The following is an 11,182-nucleotide window of genomic DNA, read 5'->3' on the forward strand; positions in this document are numbered from 1 at the left end:
AAACATTTTTTAATTTTATTTTTTGAATTTTATGTTTTTACTTTAACAAATATAGAAAAGTGCACACTTCATAATCTTCACAAACTCCCCACAATTCTCGATAGGATGTGTGTAGAGGGCACGAACACATCACGCTGTGGACGGCAGGGTTATGGGAAAGAACAAAATCCTTTGAGCTCAGGCGCTGAGTGCCTCCACCCGCCTAGGAGCCCAGGCTAGGGTCCGCGCTTGCGCAATGGGAGCCGGCCGCCCAGGGAAGAAGTCGGAACGAAGGAAACCCCGCCCCTTTCCCGGCTTCCTCCTCCCTTCGGTTTTACCCAGCTTGCGCTCCCCAGCCGCAACTCGGCCGCGCTTTCCCCTTCAGCGCTTGGAGGTTTCTGCGTCCCTTCCCGCTGCGCCTGCGCGGTCCCGCCTCGCCCCACGCGCGGGCTCGCGCTTCGGTTTCCCCAGACCTGTTCGCAGCATCCGGCTCTCTTCCCGCTCCGGCCCGCTGCCCGCTGCGCCAGCACCATGGTGGGTACCGTGACGTCAAAAGGGGGCGCCCTCGGGGATCTCGGACAGTTGGGGCAGGGGGGTCTGGCCTTTGTTCCCCTAGGCTGGAGTTAGGTCCGGAGTTTTTATCTTCATCGTTAGTCCTGTTCCTCAAGTTCGTTGAAGAGACACCTGAGAGCAAATGGGATTTTTTTTTTCCATGATGAGGAAAAAACCCCCAACCCTGAGAGAGATTCAGTGGGGACAGCGGGAGACGGAAAAGTTAGACCTTAGAGCACTTCTCTGCCAGGCAAGCTTCGGCAGGGTGCGGGTGGGATGTTTTCTGTAATTCATTGAAAGGAATGGGCAGGTACCCGAGAAAGGTGGTCGATTGAGAGAGCACACTGGGGAAGCCGAGGTATGCAGGGCAGAGCCTCTCTGAGACTTTAAGTGATGGGCTCAATGCAGTGTGCAGAATAATTTGGGCTCCAGCCTTTCAGCTCTGTCAACCAATTATTCTTTCCTGTGAAATTTTGAGAACTGTCAGGGATGCAATGGGGTTCACAATACCGGTATTTGGTAATACTGTCAAGGGACACTCCTCCCTACCATGTTCCTTCCCACATGATGGTTTTCCCCCTCTCTCCCAATAGCTCTTCTATTCTTTTTTCAAGTCCCTTGTGGGCAAGGATGTAGTGGTGGAACTCAAGAATGACCTGAGGTAGGTACCTGTTCGAAAAGTCTGTTGGGGGTGGGTGTGCCCAGGGCCCTGGAATCTCTTTAATTTGAGAAATATTTGAGGGCTGGGTGAGGTGGAAGATGTACAGAAGAAATAAATGGCCGGGCGCGGTGGCTCACGCCTGTAATCCCAGCACTTTGGGAGGCTGAGGTGGGCGGATCACGAGGTCAAGAGATCAGGACCATCCTGGCTAACACGGTGAAACCCCATCTCTACTAAAAATACAAAAAATTAGCCAGGCATGGTGGCAGGCGCCTGTAGTCCCAGCTACTTTGGAGGCTGAGGCAGGAGAATGGCGTGAACCTGGGAGGCAGAGCTTGCAGTGAGCCAAGATCACGCCACTGCACTCCAGCCTGGGCGACAGAGCGAGACTCTGTCTCAAACAAACAAAAGAAATAAATGGGTGGGGTGCAGTGGCTCACGCCTGTAATCCCAGCACTTTGGGAGGCTGAGGAGGATCACTTGAGCCCAGGAGTTTGAGGCTGCAGTGAGCAGTGATTACTCCATTGCACTCTAGCCGGGGCAATAGAGCAAGACCCCATCTCTAAGAAAAATTTTAAAATTTAACGATAAATAAATGCCTTGTGCCTTAAATTTACAGATAAGCTTGGGGATTGTATTGTGTATTGGAAAACAATACAAAGCAATATACAGTTTAAAGAGTAAATACTGGTCAGGTGTGGTGGCTCATGGGCTGGACGTGTGGCTTATGCCTGTAATCCCAGCACTTTGGGAGGCCGAGGTGGGTGAATCACGAGGTCAGGAGTTCAAGACCAGTCTGGCCAAGATGGTGAAACCCTGTCTCTACTAAAATACAAAAATTAGCCGGGCATGGTGGCAGGTGCCTGTAATCCCAGCTACTTGGGAGGCTGAGGCAGGAAAATCGCTTGAACCTGGGTGGCAGAGGTTGCAGTGAGCTGAGATTACACCACTGCACTCCAGCCTGGGTGACAGAGTGAGACTCTGTCTCAAAAAAAATAAAGAGTAAGTACTAGGCTGGCCATGGTGGCTCACACCTGTAATCTCAGCACTTTGGGAGGCTGAGGCAGGAGGATCACTTGAGTCCAGGATGTCGAGACTAGCCTGGGCAACATAGAACCCCATTTCTATAAAAGATTAGTCAGATGTGGTGTACATGCTTGTAGTCCCAGCTATTCGGGAGGCTGAGGTGGGAGGATCACTTGAACCCAGGAGGTCGAGGCTGCAGTGAGCCATGATTGTACCACTTTACTCCACCCTGGGTGACAGAGGAAGACTGTCTCAAAAAAGAACAGGCCAGGCTAGGCGCAGTGGCTCACGCCTGTAATCCCAGCACTTTGGGAGGCCGAGGTGGGCGGATCATGAGGTCAGGAGATTGAGACCATCCTGCCTAACATGGTGAAACCCCGTGTCTACTAAAAATACAAAAAATTAGCCTGGCGTGGTGGCGGGCGCCTGTAGTTCCAGCTACTCAGGAGGCTTAGGCAAGAGAATGGCGTGAACCCAGGAGGCGGAGCTTGCAGTGAGCCAAGATGGCACCACTGCACTCCAGCCTGGGCGACCAGAGCGAGACTCCGTCTCAAAAAAATAAAACAAACAAAAAAACAGAACAGGCCATAGTCTGGGCACAGTGGCTCATGCCTGTAATCCCAGCACTCTGGGAGGCTGAGGCGGGTGGATCATGAGGTTAAGAGATTGAGACCAGCCTGGCCAACATGGTGAAACCTATGTATTAGATACGCTACTGTGTATCTAATACCTAGTATAGGCCAGTTGTATGATAGGTGCTTAAGGAAAGAAAAATAATATCTGAAGACCTATTGACTAAGCACTATTCTGAATACATTTATTGATTGATTTCTCAAACACTCCTAAGTAATATATACTATTGCTCTTATACATATGAGGAAACTGAGGCTTAGATCAGCTATACCACTTGTTCAAGTCTACAAAACTAGTAAGTGATACAGAACAGAAATATGATTATGTCCAGCTTTTCTCTTTTTCTTTTTTCTTTTTTTTTTGAGATGGAGTCTCGCTCTGTCGCCCAGGCTGGAGTGCAGTGGCGTGATCTCGGCTCACTGCAAGCTCTGCCTCCAGGGTTCATGCCATTCTCCTGCCTCAGCCTCCCCAGCAGCTGGAACTACAGGCGCCTGCCACCACGCCTGGCTAATTTTTGTATTTTAGTAGAGACGGGGTTTCACCGTGTTAGCCAGGATGGTCTCGATCTCCTGACCTTGTAATCCGCCTGCCTCGGCCTCCCAAAGTACTGGGATTACAGGCGTGAGCCACCACGCCTGGCTTTTCTTTTTTTTTTTTTTTTGAGATGGAGTCTCACTCTGTCACCTAGGCTGGAGTGCAGTGGCGTGATCTCAGCTGACTGCAGCCTCCGCTTCCTGGGCTGAAGCAATTCTCTGCCTCAGCCTCCCGAGTAGCTGTGATTACAGGCGTCCACCACTATGCCCAGCTAATTCTTGTATTTTTAGTGGAGACGGCGTTTCACCATCTAGGGCCAGGCTGTCTTTGAAGCTCTTGCCTTGTCATCGCACTGCCTTGCCTCCGCAACAGTGCTGGGATTACAGGTGTGAGCCGCTGGCGCGCTTAGTCGCTATTTTCTTTCTTTTCTTTTTTTTTTTTTTTTTTTTGAGACGGAGTCTTCGCTCTGTCGCCGCAGGCTGGAGTGCAGTGGCCGGATCTCAGCTCCACTGCAATGCTCCGCCTCCGCGGGTTTTACGCCATTCTCGACGTCTGCCTCAGGCCTCCCGCGAGTAGCGCTGGGACTACCAAGGGTCGCCCGCCCATTCGCCCAGGCTAGTTTTTTGTTGTGTATTTTTAGTAAAAAGAGACGGGGTTTCACCATGTTAGCCAGGATGGTCTCGATCTGCCTGACCTCGTGATGCCGCCGTCTCGGCTCTCCCAAAGTGCTGGGATTACAGGCTTGAGCCACCGCGCCGGCCCCTATTTTCTTTCTTAAAATAATATTTATTTATTTAAAAATTAGAGACCGTCTCGCTTTGTTACTCAGGCTGGTTTCAAACTCTTGAGTTCAAGCAATCCTCTTGCTTCAGCTTTCCAAAGTGCTGGGGTTACAGGCATAAGCCAGCATGCCTGGCCCTGTACTTATCTGTACAGTCCTTTAAATGATATGTACATTTAGGCCAGATGCAGTGGCCCACACCTGTAATCCCAGCACTTTGGGAAGTCAAGGTGGGCAGATGCCTGAGGTCAGGAGTTTGAGACCAGCTTGTCCAACATGGTGAAACACCCATCTCTACTAAAAATACAAAAATCAGCCAGGCGTGGTGTTGTGTGCCTGTAATCCCAGCTGTTCGGGAGGCTGAGGCAGGAGAATTGCTTGAATCCAGGAGGCGGATGTTGTAGTGAGCTGAGATCAGGCCACTGCACTCCAGCCTGGGTGACAGACTGAGACTCCATCTCAAAACAAAAAAAAAAAAGTACATTTAAAATATTGATACCTATTATCTCGTTATCCTTTAGAAAGATGGGATCAATTGTATTCTCTTCCCAAAAGTGTCTTCCACATTTATATTTTTGAGATGGGGGTCTCACTGTGTTATCCAGGCTGGAGTGCAGTGGCACAGTCATAGCTCATTCAGCCTCCTGAATAGGTGGGGCTACATGCCACCATGCCCAGCTAATTTTTTAATTATTTGGAGAGGCAGAGTCTCACTATGTTGCCCAGGCTGGTCTCAAATTCTTGGGCTCAAGCAGTCCTGCCACCTTGGCCTCCCAAAGTACTCTAATTACAGGCGTGTGCCATATGCCTGGTTGTCTTCCACATTTCTATGTGATTTAATTTCTTCGTGGGTTACACGTTGACATGGCAGGGAATGGTGAGGAGAGGAACTTAAGGGCCGTTGCATTTTAGAACAGAGGTTTCCGTTTGTGGCACTGGCAATGCAGGTGGTATTGATGTGTATAGATTGGGGCCACAGAGCAAGACAAGTATGGAAATCACTAGCAGTCCTAGGCAATTTGGTGTGATGACTTGTTTTTGATTCTCCTCTTTTCTTCTTACTGGGCCTTTTATATGGGAAGCCTAACTGTTGTGTTATAACCCTAGGCCCTAAAGTACCATTTTTTTTTTTTTTTTTTTTTTTGAGACAGAGTCGTGCCCTGGCACCCAGGCTGGAGTGCATGGTGCAATCTCGGCTCACTGCAACCTCCACCTACTGGGTTCAAGCGATTCTCCAGACTCAGCCTCCCTGGTAGCTGGGATTACAGGCACATGCCACCACGCCTGGCTAATTTTTTGTATCTTTAGTAGAGCCAGGGTTTCACCATGTTGGTCAGGCTAGTCTCCCAACTCCTGACCTCATGATCTGCCTGCCCCAGCCTCCCAAAGTACTGGAATCCCAGATGTGAGCCACCATGCCCAGCCCCAGTAACATTTCTTTTTCTTTTTTTCCTTTTTTTTTTTTCGAGATGAGTCTCGCTCTGTCGCCAGGCTGGAGTGCAGTGGCACTATCTCAGCTCACTGTAACCTCTGATTCCCTGGTTCAAGTGATTATCCTGCCTCAGCCTCCCAAGTAGCTGGGAGTATACGCATGCACCACCACGCCCAGCTAATTTTTGTATTTTTAGTAGAGAAGGGGGTTTCACTATGTTGGCCAGGATGGTCTTGATCTCCTGACCTTGTGATCTACCCACCTCGGCCTCCCAAAGTACTGAGATTACAGGAGTGAGCCACCGTGCCCAGCCTTCTTTTTTTTCTATTTTTGTTTGAGACGGGGTCTCACTCTGTCGCCCAGGTTGGGGTACAGTGGTGCGATCTCGGCTCACTGCAACCTCTGCTGCCCGGGTTCAAGTGATTCTCCTGCCTCAGTCTCCCAAGTAGCTGGGATTATAGGTGCCTGCCACCATACCCAGCTAATTTGTGTATTTTTAGTAGACCTGGGGTTTCAGCATCTTCGTCAGGCTGGTCTTGAACTCCTGACCTCATGATCCACCCACCACAGCCTCCCAAAGTGCTGGGATTACAGACGTGAGCCACTGCACTTGGCCTTTTTATATTAACTTTAAAATGTTTCGTAGAGACAGGGCCTCGGCCATGTTGCCCAGGCTGGTCTTGAACTCTTGGACTCAAGTGATCCACCTCAGCCTCCCAAAGTGCAGTGACTACAGGTGTGAGCCAACACGTGTGTGGCTCTAAAGTGACTTTTCTGTTGGGATGAGAAAGAAGATCTTTCTCCTTTTTTTTCCTTAAGACAGCGTCTCACTCTGATGCCCAGGCTGGAGCACAGTGGTGCGATCTTGGCTCACTGCAACCTCTGCCTCCCAGGTTCAAGTGATTCTTCCACCTCAGCATCCTGAATAGCTGGGATTACAGGTGCACACCACCACTCCCAGCTAATTTTTTTGTATTTTTAGTGAAGATGGGGTTTCACCATGTTGGCCAGGCTGGTCTTGAACTCCTAACCTCAAGTGATCCTCCCGCCTTGGCCTCCCAAACCACTTTGTGCAATTCCTAAATGTTATTTCACTGCTGGAGATGGTGGGGTGCTGTCACATGTTTTTCAGCAGCTAGCAATATGGTGAGAACATTACTGAGGCAGTGGGTTTCAGATACTGGGTGTCTGTTTTTGTTTTTAGGCAGAGACTCACCCTCTATCTCAAAAAAAAAAAAAATGATTGCCCAGTACTATACTTGTTCGTTTAAATTAATTTCCTATAGCATATTTAGGTGGGTCTTTCTTTTCTTTTTTCTTTTTTTATTTTTTGAGACGGAGTCTCGCTCTGTCGCCCAGGCTGGAGTGCAGTGGTGGGATCTCGGCTCACTGCAAGCTCCGCCTCCCGGGTTCAAGCGATTCTCCTGTATCAGCCTCCTGAGTAGCTGGGTCTATAGGCGCATGCCACCACACCTGGCTAATTTTATGTATTTTTAGTAGAGACAGGGTTTCACAGTGCTAGCCAGGATGGTCTTGATCTCCTGACCTTGTGATCTGCCCGCCTCTGCCTCCCAAAGTGTTGGGATTACAGGCGTAAGCCACCGCACCCGGACAATTTTTGTATTTTTAGTAAAGATGAGGATTCACCGTGTTGGCCAGGCTGGTCTGAAAGTCCTGGCTTCAAGTGATCCGCCCACCTTGGACTCTTAAAAGTGCTAGAATTATAGGCATAAGCCACTGTGCATGGCCCGGACGCTGGGTTTTAAAGACTTTCAGAATTTTACAAAAATTGGAGTCCCAACAGAGAACTGCTAACTTTATTTATGGCAAGATAAGGACATTTTTTAAACTGCTATCTATTATGATTATTTTTATTTATTTATTTTGAGATGGAGTCTCAGTCTGTCACCTGGGCTGGAGTGCAGTGGCTTGATCTCATCTCACTGCAGCCTCCGCCTACCTGGTTCAAGTGATTCTCCTGCTTCAGTCTCCCAAGTAGCTAGGATTACAGGCGTCCGCCACTATGCCCAGCTAATTTTTTGTATTTTTAGTAGAGATGGGATTTCACGATGTTGGCCAGGCTGGTCTCAAACACCTGACCTCGTGATTCACCCGCCTCAGCCTCCCAAAGTGCTGGGACTATAGGCGTGAGCCACCGTGCCCGGACACAATTATTTTATTATATAACTTTAGAGATGAAGTCTTGCCATGTTGTCTGGACTGTTCTGCAGCTCGCTTCAAGCGATCCTCCTGCCTCAGCCTCCCAAAGTGCTGGGATTACAGGCTTGAGCAACGGTACCCAGCCAAAGGGTGTTTTTTTTTAATTTTTGCACCATTCTCTCAAAGAGCGCTGGTGTTTTGATAGCATTCCTCAAATAGCATTTTAAGGGGCTCAAGGATTGGGGAATGGAGAGGACATCACTCGTGCCTGCATCATCAAGAGTAATGCTACCTACCTTTATCTACATATGGGGCTCTGGTTCCAAAGCAATAAATGTTTGAAAATAGCTAGCCTGGGCGACATTCACAGTGAGACCCTTTCTCTAACAAAAAAAAAAAAATCAGCTGGGCATGGTGGCTCACGCCTGTAATCATAGCTACTCAAGTGGCCGCAATAAACCATGATCACGCCATTTCACTCCAGCCTGGGTCATAGAGTGAGACCCTGTCTCAAAAAAAAAAAAATTAGCTGATGGTTTTGGGAGTCAGACAGACTTGGACTGAAGTTCCTGTTTGTTCTAAACTCAGAAAGTTTAAAACAACCTCTCTGAGCCCCTGGAAGGTAGTAACTACTTCAAAAGATGCTGTAAAGATTACAAATACTATATAGAACACACATCTAGCCTTTACCAGTTGTTTAATGGTAGCTATTAAGAATAGGTTGGTTTGGCTGGGCATAGTGGTTCACACCTGTAATCCCAGCACTTTGGGAAGCTGAGGTGGGCGGATCGCCTGAGGTCAGGAGTTAAAGACCAGCCTGGCCAACATGGTGAAACCCCATCTCTACTAAAAATACAAAATTAGCCGGGCATGATGGCGTGCGCCTGAAGTCCTAACTACTCAGGAGGCTGAGGTTGCAGTGAGCCAAGATCACACCACTGCACTTCAGCCTGGGTGACAGTGAGACTCCATTTCCAAAAAAAAAAAAAAAAAGGGCTGGGCGCGGTGGCTCACGCCTGTAATCCCAGCACTTTGGGAGGCCGAGGCAGGGGGATCATGAGGTCAGGAGATCGAGACCATCCTGGCTAACACGCTGAAGCCCTGTCTCTACTAAAAATGCAAAAAAATTAGCCGGGCGTGGTGGTGAGTGCCTGTAGTCCCAGCTACTCCAGAGGCTGAGGCAGGAGAATGGCGTGAACCCAGGGGGCAGAGCTTGCAGTGAGCCGAGATCGTGCCAGTGGACTCCAGCCTGGGTGACAGAGCAAGACTCCATCTCAAAAAAAAAAAGGCAGGGCACGGTGGCTCACGCCTGTAATCCCAGCACTTTGGGAGGCCAAGGCGGGCGGATCACAAGGTCAGGAGATCGAGACCACGGTGAAACCCCATCTCTGCTAAAAATACAAAAAATTAGCAGGACGCCTGTAGTCCCAGCTACTGGGGAGGCTGAGGCAGGAGAATGGCGTGAATCCGGGAGGCGGAGCTTGCAGTGAGCCGAGATCGTGCCACTGTACTCCAGCCTGGGTGACAGAGCGAGACTCCATCTCAAAAAAAAAAAAAAAAAAAGAATGGATTGGTTTAGGGAGAGGAGATGTCGGGATGTCGGGTTGAAAATACACTACTCTGTTAGCCGTCTTTCCTACTCCAGGGCTTAGGAATTTCCCCTTTTGGTTGTACCTTTTTCTGACTTCCTCAAGTCCTTGACTTCTCCCAGTCATGTTCTCATCCCAGTTCTGAAGTCACCTCTGTGTTGACTTTGTTATAAACTAATTTGATTCTTCTCTCCCTCTGCCCTTGACAGCATCTGTGGAACACTCCATTCTGTGGATCAGGTGAGATACAGTAAAGGCCCAGAATTGGTTCTTGGGGAAGGAGAGGGTTGGGTTCTTATATCATGTCTTTAGGGTTAATAATGGTGTTCTTCGGCCAGGCGTGGTGGCTCATGCCTATAATCCCAGCACGTTGAGAGGCTGAGGCCTGAGGTCAGGATTTCAAGACAAGCCTGACCAACATGGTGAAACCCTGTCTCTACTAAAAATACAAAAAAGTAGCCAGGCGTGGTGGCGCATCCCTATAATCCCAGCTACTCCAGAGAGGCTGAGGCAGGAAAATCGCTTGAACCCAGGAGGCGGAGGTTGCAGTGAGCCAAGATGGTGCCCTTGCACTCCAGCCTGGGCAACAAGAGCAAAACTCTGTCTAAATAAATAAATAAATAAATAAATAATGGTGTTCATCTTCCTTTCCTAGTATCTCAACATCAAACTAACTGACATCAGTGTCACAGACCCTGAGAAATATCCTCACATGGTGAGTTGGGGGTCTGTGGAGAAGAGGAAACACCTCTAAAGCAGGAGGCCTCTGGGTGGTTAGAGGACATTTTTAAGGGTGTTTTCACATTTGTCCATCTTTGTCTAGTTATCAGTGAAGAACTGCTTCATTCGGGGCTCAGTGGTCCGATACGTGCAGCTGCCAGCAGATGAGGTCGACACACAGTTGCTGCAGGATGCGGCAAGGAAGGAAGCCCTGCAGCAGAAACAGTGATGGCTCCTCCTCCTCTTCCCCTCCCTCTTTCATTGGTGACCCATAACCCCAAGTCCCAGCCCAGAACCCCTAACCCCGAATACTTGAAGGGGTTTTGTTTTTTTACTAATGATGGTTTTGTGGGTTTTTTTTAAGGGATGAGTGGATGAGAGGAATAATAGGGAACAGCTATCCTCTCTTGAGAAGGGGAGGATAAGTAGGCTGGGAAACTTCAAAGCCTTCCCAGTCCCCAGCACCTGCCTTTCTCACTACTTCCCTGGAGATGGTAGGAGAGTTTCCTAGGTCTTTCCAGGGCAGCATGTGATTCATTTGGGGATGGAAGGAATCTGTCCCGCATCGGGAATAAAATTTATGATGCAAATTCGTGTTTTGGTTCTGTTACTATGTGTTGGGCAGGGTGCTGGGATGTGGAAAAGGATGTCGAATTCATCCAAGTCCCTGTTACTCTCCGTTAACCCAGCCAAGAATCCAACTCAGCTTCCCACTACTCTCCTTGATATAAAGCATATAATACAGTTGCTGTACACCGTGTTTCCCCAACATGCCCCTACCTGCATGTTCTCCCTCTGGCCTTTTGCTTATACCATACCTGCAACTGGAATGCTTGCTGTCCTTCCATTAATGTGACAGTGTTATAAGATGCACTTCATGCTACCGGACTTCGCCAATCCAACCAAATCAGTACATGTTTTCTGAACATGTACAGAAGATAAATACAAGTGATGTAATTTATATTTTGGAGAACAGTTGTGACTGGAAATTACTAAACTTCATTCATTCAGCAAATAAGAGTTCATGATAACAGATGAGACTTCTCAGCCTTAAGGGACCGTTAGAGACCATCTAGCATGACCCTCCTTTTCTTGTTTTTGAGATGGGAGTCTTG

General features: G+C 48.7%; 1 protein-coding gene across 2 annotated transcripts; it reads left to right on the forward strand.

Annotated features, from left to right (window-relative positions):
• Window positions 1-268: 268 nt before the first annotated feature.
• On the forward strand, window positions 269-10,657 carry LSM2 (LSM2 homolog, U6 small nuclear RNA and mRNA degradation associated). 2 transcript variants are annotated; one of them, XM_017859491.1, is made up of 5 exons: window positions 269-513; window positions 1,125-1,192; window positions 9,557-9,587; window positions 10,003-10,062; window positions 10,171-10,657. In XM_017859491.1, the coding sequence occupies exons 1-5, from the start codon at window positions 511-513 to the stop codon at window positions 10,294-10,296; spliced, it is 288 nt and encodes a 95-aa protein (XP_017714980.1). In that variant the 5' UTR covers window positions 269-510; the 3' UTR covers window positions 10,297-10,657. The 2 variants fall into 2 exon arrangements, with proteins under 2 accessions (XP_017714980.1, XP_017714979.1); XM_017859490.1 differs by lacking the exon at window positions 269-513 and adding an exon at window positions 580-781.
• The last annotated feature ends 525 nt before the right edge of the window (window positions 10,658-11,182 follow it).

The sequence above is a fragment of the Rhinopithecus bieti genome, unplaced genomic scaffold, assembly GCF_001698545.2.
Source record: "Rhinopithecus bieti isolate Rb0 unplaced genomic scaffold, ASM169854v2 scaffold_51440, whole genome shotgun sequence".
Lineage (NCBI taxonomy): Eukaryota > Metazoa > Chordata > Mammalia > Primates > Cercopithecidae > Rhinopithecus > Rhinopithecus bieti.